General features: G+C 49.6%; 1 protein-coding gene across 1 annotated transcript in view; it reads right to left on the bottom strand.

The window, feature by feature from the left end:
• Nucleotides 1–1,111: 1,111 nt before the first annotated feature.
• The window catches only part of SEMA4C (semaphorin 4C), a 58,651-nt gene continuing 43,124 nt past the window's right edge, over nt 1,112–16,638 (bottom strand). Inside the window, exons 3-15 of the mRNA XM_033159009.1 lie at nt 15,091–15,239; nt 14,355–14,417; nt 11,748–11,846; nt 11,530–11,626; nt 11,095–11,211; nt 10,341–10,492; nt 9,678–9,853; nt 7,893–8,037; nt 6,573–6,768; nt 5,653–5,768; nt 4,856–5,013; nt 4,279–4,349; nt 1,112–2,303 (exon numbers count right to left, since the gene is read on the bottom strand). Of these exons, the coding sequence (XP_033014900.1) occupies nt 1,462–2,303; nt 4,279–4,349; nt 4,856–5,013; nt 5,653–5,768; nt 6,573–6,768; nt 7,893–8,037; nt 9,678–9,853; nt 10,341–10,492; nt 11,095–11,211; nt 11,530–11,626; nt 11,748–11,846; nt 14,355–14,417; nt 15,091–15,239 (2,381 nt within the window). The 3' untranslated portion in view covers nt 1,112–1,461. The remainder of the gene's footprint in view (nt 2,304–4,278; nt 4,350–4,855; nt 5,014–5,652; nt 5,769–6,572; nt 6,769–7,892; nt 8,038–9,677; nt 9,854–10,340; nt 10,493–11,094; nt 11,212–11,529; nt 11,627–11,747; nt 11,847–14,354; nt 14,418–15,090; nt 15,240–16,638) is intronic.

The raw sequence follows: 16,638 nt of genomic DNA, 5'->3' as shown, positions 1-16,638 counted from the left end.
TCAGTAACAAATAAATTACACGAATTGCCTGGGGGAGGGGGGCAGGGGCAAGCAAGAGACCCTTGTTATCAAGAGGCCCCTCTTATTATTTACATGGGGTTTTTCTTGGCTTAAAAAAGGGTAAAAAGAGAGGAGGGGGTGAAGTCAGCTGCTGGCAGTGGTGTGAGGCATGCAGGATTAGGGGAAGGGTCTGGCTGTGTTGAGGGCTTGGTTACCAGGCAGGGATACAGCCAGGGGGGTGGGGGTATCTACACTGCATGCTCCTCATTCCCCCAAAAAGAAGGGAGGAAGCTCAGTTTAGTCACAGCAGTCAATTGCTTTGAAGGAAGAGGCATTTCTCTCTCTCTCTCTCTCTCTCTCTCTCTCTCTCTCTCTCTCACACACACACACACACACACACACACACACACACGGGTTCTCTCTCCTTCCAGAAGCAAGTCTTACCACGGGGTAAGTAAAAGTGGTCACAACAGGTGGCAGATCTGGAGGGCGCCACACAGACCGGGAAGGGTGTGATTTACTGGGGAGATCTCCTGCACAAGCCCCCACTGAATTGAACATAAGCCTGAAAAGCTTTAGCAGGATGGGAGATTGCCACTCAAAACTTTCTGCCTTGACCTCACCACCATCCCTTGGGCAGACCCAGCTTCCCTGGTGGTTCCACCCTCTGGCCCACCCCTTGACAAAAGGTGGGTCTTTTCCAGGCAAAGCAGCCTCCAGCTCAGTTATTGCAAGTCTCCCCCAGAACTCCGTTCTTCCCTGCGCCACCTTCCCAACCCCAACCCCTTTTCGCTCTCACCAAGACATCCAAGCTTGAAAAGGCCCAGCCCCACACATGCAGGCCCCCCTTTGCGGCATTACTCCGGGGGGGGGGAGGGGATTTATACATCTTCATGTTAATCCTCAGTGTTTCCTTTGGAGGCATGGGTGGGGGCACAGGCTCTCAGCTACCCTGGCCCAACTATTGCATATCGCCGGTTGTTTCCTGGTCAGCACAGGAGAGGGAAGCGACAAACATAACTACTGCATGGACCCAACGGCGGCTGTGTACTGAGAACGAGACTCTGCCCTGCCTATTGCTGTCCGCACTGCCATCAGCCACAGAGCCGTTGCGGGGGGGGGGGGAGAGCGAACAGGCCTGAATTACTGGGTCTTCCAGTCCAATGGTTAAGTCTCCAGTGAGGTTCAGGCTCACCATCCAAGGCAAAGGAAGAGTTGAACACACCTCCCACAAAGTCCTGGGGATTTCTCAGAAGGAAGCACAGCTGAAAACACTGAATGAGGCAGGAGCAGCCTGTAGTGGGGGCTTGGCAGTGTATAAAAACTGGGGGCCGAAGTGTCTGAAGGAAGTATTTAAATAGGATTTCTTTTCTTAAAAAAAGTAGAACCAGCCAGGGGCAGTGATCCCGGCCTAGTTTATGAGGTAGTTGAGAAATAACACAGGCCCAGTCCATGGGCTGCTCATACGGACGACTCCTCGGGATTTGAGTCAGGCAGCGCTTGCCTCTGCTTGAGCTTCCGGCGCAGCTCCTCAGCCAGGTCGCTGTAGTCCGGCCGCTCCTCGGCGCCCAGGTTGAGGCGGATGTAGCCGTTGGAGGAGGAGCCGCGGATGTTGCCCAGGTTGATGCGGTTGGGCGAGTGGAGCGGGGGAGACTGCAGGGGCTGCCCGGGGATGCCATTGGTGGTGGGAGAGGGCGTGGTGCCTCCGTTCTGGCACACGGCATGGCCTGGGACGATCTTCAGGGACCCGTCAGAGTAGTAGTAGCTGGCTGGGTCCCACAGCTTCTCGTCCGAGTCCGAGGTGGTGCTGGGAATGAAGGTGGGGCTCTTTGCCTCCTTGGGCAGCTCGATGGGGTAGACCAAGGTGCTCTCGATGGCCTTGGAGCCCTTCTCCAGCTCTTCCTTTAGCCTGCGCCGCAGGGACAGCACCACCAACAGAAGCACCAAGCACACAGCGGCCAGAGCGATCACAACCATCCACACCAGGCCCAGGTTCTCCAGAGGGGCTCGTGCTTCCAGAGACATGGCCGGTCCAGAGACCACGGTGACCACGTAGCTCTCGGACATCAGCTCATTGCGTTCCTCCAGCTGGACACACCTGTACAGCCCGGTGTGCTTCAGACCGGTGCCCAAGATGATCAGCGCCTTGAGGTGGGCATCGTACAGAACCGAGTCCCGCTCCTCTGGCAACTCCTGCCCATTGAAGGTCCAGCGAGCCTGGGCCAGGTTGGAGGTTGGGCGGCAAGGCAGGACCAGGTCTGTGCCCACCATCACCGTGATGTTCTTAGGAATTACTTTGGTTCCTGCAGAGAGAAAGGAGAGGATGAGCAAGAGACGGGGGAGGACATCACGCCTAGCTATTCTGCTGCCAACAGACAGGGCTCCCCGCAGTCTACGAAGCACAGGATTTTCTTGCTTCCAAACAAAAGCACCCTGGAATCCCACAAGCAGAAATTAAAAAAAACAGCAGTGTCTTTGTATATTGCATTTGTATCCTGTATGTCCCTCCCAAGAACCTAAAGAGTGGCACACATTTTAAAAATGTCTATCCCACCTGTTTGTCCAAAGAAACATGTAATCCCTGACAAACCTCAATATTAGGGTTGCCATATTACAAAAAGCAAAAAGAGCAAAGTTGTTGAGCTTTTTAAAAAATGTTTTTGAGGTTTTTTAAAATGAAATTTGCCAAAATATCAACACTTCCAACATAGTTGCTCTATGCCTGGGGTTTCCTGGACATATTGGCTGAATTTCAGTAATTCTGCCCAGACGCTGTTTCCGGCAGACGAATCCCAGCTATGTCTGGGAAATTCCGGGTGTATGGCAGCCCTACTCAGTATAGCATCACAGAATCATAGAACTGCAGAGCTGAAGGGACCATGAGGGTAATCTAACCCCTGGCAATGCAGGAAGCTTTTTGCCCAACGTGGGGCTCGAACCCAAGACCCTGAGATTAAGTATCTCATGCTGTACTGACTTGAACTATATTCAAAGCAATAAATTAACAACATCCAACCTCTTTAATGAATTCCAGCAGCTAAGAAGAAACATAGAACTAATCTAGCAAAAATTTACCCCAATAACCAAAGTCCTTTTCAAAAAGTCAGGTCTTCATCAATCACGGAGCTACAATTCCCAGAATTCCCTGCGACTGACTCTTAAACCACTCTGGGAATTGTAGCTCTCAAGGGGAAAAGGGGTCTCCAAACAACTCTCAGCACCTTCAACGAACTACAGTTCCCAGAATCCTGGGGGGGGGGGGGATCCAGGACTGTTTAATGTGGTATCATAGCACTTTAAACAGGCATCGGCAACCTCCGGCCCATGAGCTGGATGCGGCCCATGAAGGCCGTTTAACCGGCCACGAGCCACCCGCTTGGCAAGTCCCCCGTGCGCTGCGCTGAACTGGTGTGGAGCAGGGACTCGCTGAGTGGCACCAGAAATGGCATCTGCGCATGCACAGATGCCGAAAATCGCTTCTGCGCAGGCGTCTGGGCATGTGCAGAAGCGATATCCGGTGCTGGGGACATGCGCAGACGTGATTTCTGGCATCGTGCTGCGCATGTCCGGCCCACGGCCAGATAACCTTGCTGATGCCTGACTTTAAATGTATTGTGTGAAAGTGACCTAGTATAGACATTCTGATCAGGCAGCCTCTTGTCTAATTCTGTTCTGTTGTGCTTCAAATTATGTGCCCACAGGCTCCCACCACCATTTCTAGAAGGATTTGCAGACGGAGGACTAAATGTCATGTGAGTTTTGATCAAGAGGCAAGTCCCAGGGCTGCTCTCAGAAAACCAACCAAACCTCCTTGCAGCGAGAGTCCATCCAGGGGCAGCCTGTGAGAGTTCGTGGTTGCATGATACAGCACACCAGGGTAGCCCCAGGGTCAAATCCTCACTTGGCTATGAAGCTCCCTGGGTGACCCTAGGCCTGACGCTTTTGCTTAGCCCAACCTACCTCACAGGGTTGCTGTGAGGATAAAAAGGAGGTGTGTGGTGTGGAGACAACTGAGGACATTGCTCCAGAGCTACTGATGAAAGCTGGAGTGTTTCCTGCACTTGGCACGAGGGGTGAGTAAGACTGTCTCGATTTTGTGGCATTTCCTATGAAGAGGCTGGCTTTGGAGTTGCAACTGACCATTTGAAACACACAATCACCCTAGTTAAGCTTGTCTTGTCACTGAAGGACCACAATGCTGAAACCACAGGTGCCCACAAGGAGTCCACAGAGTAACCACAACACAACACTACCTGAAAATTGCAGAGGAGGACTGACCTGATTTTGATGTGCGCAGGGGGCTGCAAATCCCAGGCTCCACTCCCAAATCCTGGAACAGCAGCGAGGTCCTAAAAGAGCCAAAAGACAGTTCATCAGAAGATGTTTTGCCACAAAGACAGAGGGAACAAAGCTAAGGAACAGCACCACAATACCAAGGAAAAGCTGGTGGTCACCTTTGTTTTAAAATTTGTATGTTGTCTGTTTTTTTTTTCTTTGTAAGCCACTTTGAGACATGTGTGAAAAGCAGGATATAGATTATTTAAATAAAAGGCAACAGGACCATAAAACCAGAGTTGAGTGTATTCTGCATGCCTGTAAGTTCTTTTTGTGCAGGCACAGAGTTCTGACCCTCAGAAACTGCAGAAGTTTCTAGGCCTGGTGGTTACAAGGAGGCGGGGAAGCTACTAAAAAGCATTCAGCAAAGGTCTGGACACAGAAGAGTAGCTGAACAAGATTCCTGAGAAATGTGTATGTCTCAGGGCATACACAAACAGACAACTGCTCTCCATATTTCCCTTCCTTTTCACTCCCCCTTTTGCCACTTCACTCCCAGATGCACTGATGTGCCTCTTACCCATCATAAGCATCGATGCGAACACAGCGACTCCCATTCCACGTCCAGGCACAGTAAGGGTCCTTAGCAAGGATGCAGTCAGAACAGCTGTGATACTTGCTGCAGTCGGCCACAGGAAGCTGGATAACGTGGGAGTTGGAGCCAACAAACAGCACCCTCTGGGGTGAGAGGGAAGAGGGAATATCAATACTGCAGCAGCATCTAGAGTCATGCCACTTTGCTCCCACCTTAATCTTCAGATACCACTGAAAAAGTCAGGGCTGCCTCATTCCCTGGGTTGCTCTATTGCATGCTCTCGCTGCAGAGGCACAAACATCTGCTGCCAAATGTGGGATGTTGTGGATCAAAGTTTACATACATTAGTCCAGGTTTCTAGTCCTTATGGTTGCAGAGAACCATGCAGGCAGTTTCTGATGAAATCTTAGCAAACCCCAAAGTGTACAGTGGCTGACCACAATCCTGTCGTGCTCAGTTTGGCTGCACTGCCCTCATCTCCTGACCAGCACATCCCACTATTCTCTCACCTCCAAAACACTACGATTCCACCAATCCCTCATCAAAAAGACCCGCTCACTAACCCTTTGATGTCTGAATCCTGAAAGTAGAATTAGCCAAAGCAAAAGCAAGTGGTCTTAACTTGTAGAATCTGTTTTGAGCAAGGCTTTTTGGGTGGGCATCAGCACTGCCCATCATGTGGTGTGATCGGGGACACACCTTGTGACTCCACAAGGAAAGGACTGCTGCCTGCTGTCACCTCCCGTGTTTCCAACCCCAGCCCATGCAGGGACATTTCTTACCTTCTGCAGGGACAACACTAGGCTCTTGACAGGCTGGGCTTGCTCAAAGATCTGCAGCTCTTCGATCAGGTGGACACCCGATGGCAAGACCACGGCCTTGTGCAGCCAGCCATTATCTTCAGAAAATTAGAGAGAGGGAGGTCATGGTAAAGAAGCATCACAGGAAGGCACTCTCTGGGCCACCCTCCTCCAGAACAGAGCTGCCCTAGGGACCACTGTCTCTCTCTGCCAGTTACCATATCATAGGAACCTAGGAAGCTGCCTTGAGTCAGGGCAATTAGGTCCACCTGGCTGACACTGCCGGTCAGCAGTTCTCTGGGATTCCAGGTCAGGAATCTTTCCCAGGCTTTCCTGGAGATGTCAGGGGTTGATCCTGGGACATTCTACATGCAAGGCAGGTGCCCTACCATCCTTCCTCAGGCCACTCCTTCCAAGAACCGTCCCAGCATCAAAACTGAAATTACGTTGTTCTCATCTGACTCAAGAGCGGGGTTCCACATGGCATTTCCACCCCCAAACCCAGGAGCAGGTTGCAGCACTAACTTGGCCTATCCGCAGAAGCGCTGCAACTGGACATACAAAGCCAGCCCCCCTACACATTCTTCTCTGCCTGGCAGTGGACTTTCAGTTTATGAAGCAAGTACACCAGGGATGGGGAGCCTGTGGTCTTCCAGATGTGGCTGGACTCCAACTCCCAACAGCCTCAGCCAACATGGTCATTGAGAGTTGGTAGTCCACCATCTTGAGGGCCCCAGGTTTCCCTATCCCTGGTCTACTCTGACAGGCAGCAGCACTCCAAGACCTCCTGCAGAGAAGCTTGCCCATCCTTCACTAACCAAGAGCCTTTTATTTGATGAGTCAGAGGTTAAACTATGACCCTTCTGCATGCAAAGAGTGCTCTGGGTCTTAGAATCCCATACCTGTGCCAATGTAGAGCAATTCATATGGTTTGCCATCCAAGCCATGAACCCGTTCCACCACCAGCTGGGTGAAGTTGGCCTCCTTCTTGACCAGCAAAGGCCGGTTGCCTTGGGGAGGGACCACCTTATCCATCAGGGGGTGCTTCTTTGCAAAGTTGAGCGTGTTGTCAGGCAGCTCCAGGGAGTTGGTGATGCACTGGAAGGAAGGGAAGATGCAGGGCTTAGGTCAGAGTTTAAAATGCTTTGACACAGATTAAGCCTTGGCTGTGCAAAAATGATTTTAATTTGACAAGGCCCAGCCATGATGGATGCAAAGCAGTCATGAAGAAGAGTGCTTCTGAGGGCGTACAGAAGAAATTGCCTTCCAGCTCCTATCAGCCCCAAGCAGCACAATCAGGCGGGGAACTGCAGTTCAGCAACAGCTGGAGAGCACCATATTGGTTGATCCTGGTGTGCAGAGCACACTTTCCTCAAGGCTAAATAAGAAGGCACCTGGGAAAAGTAATGTGCACATGGGGAAAGATGCAGGGATTTGAAGCCAGGAAATGTAGCTTCCACTAGAGGAGTAGACACTTATGACAGAGAGACAGCCAGAGAAAACGCACACACAGATAGATAATAATAGAATTGCAGAGTTGGAAATGACCAACCCCCTGTAATGCAGGAATCTCTTGCCCAATGTGGGGCTTGAACCCATGACCCTGAGATTAAAGCCTTGTGCTCTACCAACTGAGCTATCCCAGCTGCCTATACTCTCAACTGTCAGCCCGATCATGCTTGGGCTTGGGGACCTGGATAAGAGGTGGACACAAAGCACTTTGGCCCATTATCATAGAATCATCCCAGAACCATTGAGGTGGAAGAGCTCCCAAGGGTCATCTAGTATGACCCACTGTGATGTAGGAATCACAACATCAGCTGGGGTGGGGATTCACATAAGCTTGGGGACAGGCCAAGTCTTCCGTGTAACACCAGGGAAATTTCCACTGAGTTGCTCCATCATATCCACATTTTCCAAATGCGTGCCTACATTTTCCCTGTTGCTGCCACCTGCCCTGTGTAGAGGCATGGAATATCTACCACATGTGATAAAAAGTAAACATACTCTGGAAGAATCTGGATATGGAGAAGCAATCTCAGGATTGGCACCATCCCGGGCTCTGTGAGCCAATCTGCCCAAGAGGAAATTAGGAGAGAAGGGAGTGATGGGTACACTTCTACCCTCACAGACCAGAAGGGGGCAGCACCTGGGCACCCCATCTCTCAGGGGGCGGGGGGGGGGCAGGCAAGCCACTCGCAATTCCCACTCGAAGTACTTACTGCTCCAGGACGAGGACTGGGCACTTGGTCTGAGTACCGAACCCACTTCTGTGCTACCTCACTGTACTCCTTGTAGGGACCGTCAAACACTTTCTGCACCTCTTGAATCTGGTATTGACAGACGGCAGAAACATCCACATCTCCCCTGCAGGAAAGTAAGGGCGGGAGAAATAAGTTTAGTGATAGAGAGCAAGCAAGATTGGGAAGATTTTATTTTAAAGAGTTAAAAGGTAAAGGGACCCCTGACCATTAGGTCAGGTTGTGTCCGACTCTGGGGTTGCGGCGCTCATCTCGCTTTATTGTCCGAGGGAGCCGGCGTACAGCTTCCGGGTCATGTGGCCAGCATGACAAAGCTGCTTCTGGTGAACCAGAGCAGTGCACGGAAACACCGTTTACCTTCCCACTGGAGCGGTACCTATTTATCTACTTGCACTTTTTATTTGCTTTCGAACTGCTAGGTGGGCAGGAGCTGGGACCGAACAACGGGAGCTCACCCCGCTGTGGGGATTCGAACCGCTGACATTCTGATCAGCAAGCCCTAGGCTCTGTGCTTTAACCCACAGCACCACCCGCATCCCGTATTTTAAAGTTACTCCCCCCCCAAAAAAACCCCATAAGAAGTTGCAAACAAAAAATGGTACTGAACTAGAAAGATTTACAAATAAAAGAAATTATGTTCTAATGAAAACTACATACATATATGTTAGATATGACTGCCATAATAAAATCCTAAACTAATATGATAGAATAGAAGAACAACCATACACTAGCCTTGGTTTTTATCTTGGAATTTGTTATTCCCCAAATAAACAATGACCATTTTTCGAAGAACATATTTGTTTTCTTGAATAGCTTCCAGAAAAACAAGTTAGAAAAAACAAATCAGCCATGTAGTGTCCTATATTTTGCTTAACCAGTCGGTGATTGTGGAGAGTTTGCGCCACCCCCCCTTTACAGATTCTATCAGCATCCAGTAATTGAACAATAATTCAAGATCAACTATTTCAAACCTCCCCTTTCAGATATCAAGGTTGGGAATTTTTTATTGCTGTCATATCAGGACAGGCTGAGGAAAGAACGGGACTCCTGCAATTATTCCCATTTCATTGACTGTGTTATCCAACTAACAGGATGACATTCTCTCTAACCCTACCCAACCCCACTTATCTTTCCTTTTGGCATTGGAAGAAAGTTTGGGGGGGGGGACGGGACACCAGGAACAAAATCCAACATAAATCATGTAATTAATTTAGGCAATTTAGGCTGCTCTTTCCCCCATGGTGCATGACTAGCACAGGTCCTGCTCACTATGGGCAGATTAGTGTGTGTGCCCAAAAGATACCTATAACACACTGAAGTTGTACCCTTGTTCCGCTGGAAATCTTGTCTGATCACCCCTCCTATTCCCAAGATTTCTATAGGCACGGAACACGTGCTTTAAAGGATATGGTTTTATTTCTAATATATAGTTTTTTTAATATTGTTTTAAGGAAATTTCACTGAATGTCATTTTCAAAAACTTTTTTTAATATAATTCAGTTGTATCAATAGTCCATCTATCAATACCCAACAAATATTGTTTCTGGCCTTAGGACAAGATGCTTGCTTTTTTTTTAAAAAAAAGTGAAAGCAAAGATTCTCAGGAAGCTAAATTCTGTTCTCATCCTCGTACTTTGTGATGTCTTTACACTCCTGCAGCCCTGCCACCCACCCACTCAGCCTTTGCAGAGCAAAGGGCCATCAGCTCCACAGGAGAAATCTGAAAGCAGTTCTTTGCTGCCTTACCAGCGTGCTTGGAAGACTCCGAAAAAGCTAGTTTCAGGCCAATGATCCCCACTCAGAGTGTACGTTCCCTGGATCCGATTGAAATGCAGCTGCTGCTCTGGAATAGAGCACAACAACCGTGCCTTCAGGAATGTCGTCCACCTCTTCTGCAAAGTCCGGGCGCCACCCACGTCCCCCTGCATAGAGATAATTAACATTTAAGAGTGGGGAGAGAGGTCCCTGTCTCAAAGAGCTTACAGGCAAAATTTCAAGAGAAATTTTGAAGAGAATCAGCTTCTTGCTGTTTTGTGCATGTTTGTTTTTTATTCTAGAAATGCTGACCTCTTAAAAGTTTTTTATACTTTAGATTTCTCACATTTCATTCCTTTGATGCTATATCAGGCCACTGACGAAGACCTCTGTGTTGTTGGCCAGAGGGTAAAATATACTGCATCAGAGGAAGTCCTGTTAAGGACTTATTATTGGAGTGTCTGTATGTAAGAGAATCGTTTCATTGCAATAAAAGAATTCCTTAGGGTTTTTAAAATACATCTTTCCTTTAACTCTGATTTGGGCTGCTGGACTAGACAAGCCTTGGACTCTGACACAGCTGAAGTCTTCTGAGGTGGTCGGGCCGCGCAGGGCCTGCCAAAACTCTCCATCGCCTCTGGAAGTGCCGCCTACCTTGCAGACTCTGGCTACCCGGGCCACAACTTGGTCTATGTCACAGTCGTACTCCACCGCCCGCTCGCTGAAGAAGAAATAGACCTTGTCGTCATCCCCTCTGTCACTGCCTTTGCTCTCCCGGACGAAGGCCGAGCCCACAAAATGGGGTTCTACAAAAGGAGGAAAGGAAGCAAGATGAACGGCCAGTCCTGAAACCAAACACATCCTTCCCAATCCCCTCTAAGCCCCCACCAAACACACACGTTCAGATATAATCCTGGCCTACTTTCTTTCCATTACAGTTATACCCCTCCTTTCCTCCAAGGAGCTCTCTCCCCATTTAATCTTCACAACAGCCCTGTGAGGTGGGTTAGGCTGAGTGACAGTGACTGGCCCAAGGTAACTCAGTGAGTTTTACACCTGAGTGGGGCCTTGAACTCTGGTCTCCCAGATCTCAGTCCAATGTTTTAACCACTAAACCACACAGGCTTTAGCAACTGTTGGTTTCAGGTTCCCCATGACAATATTGAGCTAAGTGCAGACAATACTGAGCTACGTGCAGACTTGAGATTACATATTGAGAGTACAGAAGCAGAGGGTGCTGGTTTTTCCAAGCTAAGTAAACCAAGGCAAACAGCATATGCCACACTTCTGAACCTCTGCCTGGAACCCACCATGGAAAACTTGCATCTGTAAGGAGGAGCCATGACGCACTGATGCGCACAGAGGCCCCAACTGAAGAACCACCCCCCTGCTTCCCATCACATCTCACCATTGAGCCATGTGGGCAGGTGCTCAGTCTTGACAGAATACTGGGGGCCCAGGTTACGCAGGATCACAGGTTCTGTGCCCAGAAAGTTGTAGAGTGTCGCCGAATACAACTCTTCCTCTAAAATGGGTGGAAGAGAAGGGGTTAACTTGGCTTGAAGAGCCCTGAGGCCCAGGCTGTATTGAGGGGGAGCAGGCAGGGAGCAGGCCGGCCAGCTGTTACTTGCCTGGTTGCCTGTGGAGAGTAAGAACTTGCCTGCAGGCGACCAGGCAAGAAAACCTTTGCAGAAGTTGGCTCTTCCCCCCACTGCACCCCGAAATCCTTCTGCAGAATCCATTTGAATGAGCTTTGTGAAAGAGCGCCTCCCAGTGGGACACCCTGCTGTTGGGACTTTGCTCCTCAGGCTGAAGAAGGCAGGCGGCCCTGGGTGCCACTTACCCACAATGAGGCCCGTGTGCCCCTTGTCGGGGTCGTAGGGGCACTTCCCCCTTCCATCTTCAAAGGAGAGTCTGTCCAAGGAGAAGGTGGCCAGATTCTGCAAGGAGCCCAAGAAAGAGAGGAGTGTGATGGGACTGAGCCAGTTTCCCCCATTCAGCACACTAAGCCCAAGTGCCCAAGCACGATTCATGGACAGAAAAGCTCCCCTCCATACTCACAATGTAGGCGCACTTGGGCTGGAAGGCGTAAGTACCACAGGCATACATGTGGGAACTGTTGTAACTCTGCAGGAAACGGATGTAGTTGAAGCAGTCAGTCTGAGGAGGAAAAAGCAGGTCCTTAGTGAGACTCCAAAGGCCACAAACACAGAATAGAATCGCAGAGTTGGAAGGGACCACAAGCGTCATCTAGTCCAACCCCCCCCCCCCCCCGCAATGCAGGAATTTTTTGCTCATCGTGGGGCTCAAACCCACAACCCTGAGATTAAGAGTCTCATTCTCTGCCAAATGACCTGTCCCAGAGGGTATGGGTTGTTTTCATTTTGTGGTTGCATTGCTCACACGAAGAAGTCAGCACCTGGAGAATCTTGCCTTTTTTAAAATCACATTTCCAGTCCTCAAGTCTCCTCAGAAGCCAAACTTGATGTTAGAGCTCCTTCACAAAGACCACCACAGTGTACCCATGACACCAATTAAAAACACAATACAGTGGTACCTCTGGTTGCGAACTTAATTCATTCTGGAGGTCTGTTCTTAAGCTGAAACCGTTCTTATCCTGAGCGCTTTCGCTAATGGGGCCTCCTGCTGCGCGATTTCTGTTTGCACCCAGGGGCAAAGTTCACAACCAGGTGTAGCTACTTCTGGGTTAGTGGAGCTCGTAACCTGAAGCGTTCATAACCAGAGGTACCACTGTACAGGTAACCAAAGCATGCTTCTATGTATATTATATGCAAATAATGTGCAGAATTCAGCACACAGATACAGCAACCTGGTATCAAATCCTGGCTTAATAAGCCAGCAAATTCAGGAGCGGCCATGACACCCTTTCAGGACAAAACAGAAAAGGATAATCCAAACTGGAGAGATGCTGAAAGATGAAAAAGCGATGAATGCTTGGCCGCCACAAGCCACAATCCCGGTGGTAACTTTCCTGACACTTGTTGCTTGCCTTTTTTTCTCGTAAGAAATTAATTAACTGATTAATTAGCTGGATCACATCAGCATTTGTTTTCATATCCACACACAAATGGATCCCCAGGGAGGGTGGGGATGTGGTTTTTTTAAAAAATAAAATAAAATATGGAGCCTGTGCATATTGTAGGAAGACCCTGCTTAGGAAAAGGCATCTCTGCTTCCCTCTCACACTGAAGGGAACACCTCTCTTCTAAGGAGGATGCCTGTCACCCAGAGTTGTTTTTTTTTTTAAAAAAAAATATATATATTCTTGAGCTGAAAGTTAGAAAATCAGTTGCCTGGTTAAACTCCCATTGCTCAGTCTCAGCTCCTGCCCACCTAGCAGTTTGAAAGCATGTCAAAGTGCAAGTAGATAAATAGGGACCGCTCCGGCGGGAAGGTAAACAGCATTTCCATGCGCTGCTCTGGTTCGCCAGAAGAGGCTTTGTCATGCTGGCCACATGACCTGGAAGTTGTCTGTGGACAAACGCCGGCTCCCTCGGCCTTTAGAGCGAGATGAGCGCCACAACCCCAGAGTCGGACACGACTGGACCTGATGGTCAGGGGTCCCTTTACTGAGCAAAAGGTTTTAAAACCTACTAAGGGACTCAACATTGAAGCCCCATCTACAATGATCCATAATCAACTGCGAAAACAGAAGGAGTGGTGGGAGGTTGCTACAGCTGTGGTCTTAACTGTGACTACTCAGATGCAGGTCACACTGAATTCAATGGGGCTTACTCCCAGGTTAAGTGGGGTTAGGAATGCAGTCTCGGTCTCCCTCTCTCCTGTTGCCCAGTCATCAAGGAAGCAAGGGTGACTGCCAGATGCACACCTGCCTGGAAGGTTCAAAGCCAGCCCAGTTCAGTGAGGACTCATGTTTGTCAGAGAAGTCTGCAGGGGAAGATTTGATGCGCAGAGAGCCCTGGTCTGCTTGCTTAGCAGGAAAGGCGAGAAGCTCAGCCGACTACAGCTCCTCTGTGTTCCCAGGGGCAGGGCAATGGAAAGGGGAAATATAAAGCAGCTACGCTCTCTGTGGGGTGCCTGGGTGCTCACAGGGAGAGGGCCCATGCACACACTGATACCAAGATAGTGTACCATAATGGCCAGGACAGTGAGCTATGAATCAGGAAAGCTCTGATCCAAATCTCACCTCTACCATGAACTCATTTAGGGACAAGTCGCTCTCTCTCAGCTTCAAAGCGGGTCCACTCTGAATACTCTCCTGGCTTAACAGATGGGGAGAGTAGCAAGTTCCTCACGGCAGATGCCTGACAAAGCCATGACAACATTGCGTTTGCCTGCCCACAGCTGCCAAGAGACATTTGGCGGTAGGGACAAAGGCCCATCCTTCTGTGGGAGATCCGTGGGGCTAGAGGATCCCCATGGGGTGCAGGTCTCAGAGGCTGTCCTCAGTTTTCTTGAGGACAGCTCTTGAAAACAACCCCCGAAAAAGCAATGGGAGACACCTCTCTGTTTTCCTGTCTAAAAGTCTGCAGTGAAGAAACTGTAAACTGGCTCAGATTTGAGTGGCATGTAGGACAGCTGTCCTGCCTGGGGCTGATGGGAGTTGTAGTACAAAGCACCTGCAGGGCACCAGGTTGGAGGAGGCTGAGTGATGGCCCTGATCTCCAGGGTCGCATCCTGTCTTACCTGATTACTTTTGCCCTTTTGGATACACTCTGCTTTCTTCTCTGCTGGAGCCTCCCAGTGGATCTGCAAAGAAGTAGAAATTATTCTTAAGCATCCTATGATCTTCATAGTGTGATGTGAAGCCCACCCTATCACAAGGGCTTGGGGTGGTTTATGTTGCCTAAATAGGAAAGCCACACAACCACAGCCACAAACAGCACAATAAGAGCATTTTAAAAGGGTGTTATAGAGTCAGAAAAGAGCAACCAAAACCATCAAGTGGGTGGAGCAACTTCCCAAGGAGTAAAGGCTGCAGCATTTGCAGTTTTCTAGTTTAGAGAAAAGGTGGGCAAGAGGTCTGGCTTTGTACAAGGCAGCTTGCTATGTAAGGACAGAACAACCCAATGGCTGCTAGTCCTGATAGCTGAGCACAGATGGGAAGCAAGAGCAGCACAGCCAACGCTCTTGGCCTTCAAATGCCCATCTTGGGGATTCCTGGAAGCATCTGCTTGAGCACTGCTAGAAAACAGGTCAAAGAACGAGATGGATCTTTGGCACAGCCGTCCCAACCTGATGACACTACAGCTCCCCTCAGCACCAACCAGCACAGCCATATGGTGCTGGGCCTGATGGGAATTGCAGTCCCAAAAACTAGAGGGCACCCAGTTGGGAAAGGCAGATTTGGCAGGCATCTCCGTAATTAATGCATCTGTGTAGCATCTCCCAAGACTACCGGGCAGCCCAATCTGCAACTCACCATTTCCTCCAGCTCCATGTTGTTGGTGCGGAGGGCGAAAATGGCTTCTCGAGCTCCCACATAAAGCAGCCCTTTGGGGTCAGCCAGGGTCAGTGTTGTGTAGTTGAACACCCCCATCTTGGAGAAGCGCTTGGTCACTTCCCTCAGGTCTGCAAAGGAAGAGCAGGCAACGTTAAGGGTCAGCGTGGTGCAGTGGTTAGAGTGCTGAGCTAAGATCTGGGAGGGAAATCTCCACTCAGCCCCATGAGGGTCACTGGGTGATTCTGGGCCAGGCGCCACCTCTCAGCCTAACCTACCTCGCAGTGTGTGAAATGGGGAACGGGTGAAGCATATATACCACCCTGAGCTCCTTGGGGGAAGGTGGGTTATCAATGTAATAAAAACTAAACATGAACAACGTTTTAAAAAGTTAAAAGAGGACAACAGGATTCTCGCTTCTCTGCTGGCAGCAGATCCCGGTCCTGTTTGTGCTTAACAGAGAGGTAGACAGACAGATACAGAGATATAGAGGTATGTCCCAGTGGCTTTTCAGACTACACCTTCACAAAGCAGGGCACACACAATAGAAGATATAAAGATACAATAGACTCATTAGCAAGAATGCAGAATACTTTCAGACGCTGCTCTGCCACACCCAATCTAATGAAAATCTCAGTTAAAAGGCAGCACTGAAGAGGCGGGGCCGGGGACATCTCTGAGCTCCACTATACTAGCACAGGGAAGGTTAATCCCACAAAATCGCTTCCATTCCCCTGCTCAGTGATTAGCAAATTAGTCTCTCTATATAAGCCACCGGAAGCTACAGAGCCAGAGCCGGGGACTAAAAACAGCTGTTTTCATGGCAAAGCAGAATGAAGAAACGCCTATTAGATCACTTCTACCAGTAGGCTGGGTGATATCATTTGGAACTCATTGCCCCCTGCGATAAGCCAGATATGCAAAAGAAAGGGGGACAAGCGTGCTTGCGGTGGAATACTGATTTGGACACACAGACTTACAGGCTTGATAGATCTGGCAAGCAGCCTCAGGCACAGGCAGGCAGCACGGGCTGCAGAGCAGTGTATGCTGCCTGGAGGCCCCAGGTTGGGGAAGGCTGGTGTAATTCCCAATCCAAGATTTGCTCCCAGAAGACACAGCAACGGCTACCAGCTTGGGTGGCTCCAAAAGGAGAATGAAAGATGGAGCTCTGATGGCTGATACTCCATCTCTGAATGAATGGTATGCCTCTGAATATCTGTGCTGGGAATCTCAGGTGGGAAGAGGGCAGCTGCACTCAGGTCCTGCTTGTAGCATCCCCACTGGTACTTCTGGCTGGCCACTGTGAGAACAGGATGTTGGACTAGATGGGCCTTGGGCTTGATCCAGAAGCCAGGCTCTTCTTCCTGGCATATTGCCAGGAAAACCTGTGCTCAGTCTTAGGAGAGAACAAAGAGGTGGCAGAGCTGGGCTGGAGGTGGGGCATCTTTCTCTCTCTCTTTTTAGCTGACGGTGGTACAGCAGTGCCATTATAAGCCACAAGCTATTAGGAGAGCTGGCCAGAGGCTCTAC

Source organism: Lacerta agilis, chromosome 8 (genome assembly GCF_009819535.1).
Source record: "Lacerta agilis isolate rLacAgi1 chromosome 8, rLacAgi1.pri, whole genome shotgun sequence".
Taxonomy (NCBI): Eukaryota; Metazoa; Chordata; class Lepidosauria; order Squamata; family Lacertidae; genus Lacerta; species Lacerta agilis.
This window is presented reverse-complemented; position numbering and strand designations above follow the sequence as displayed.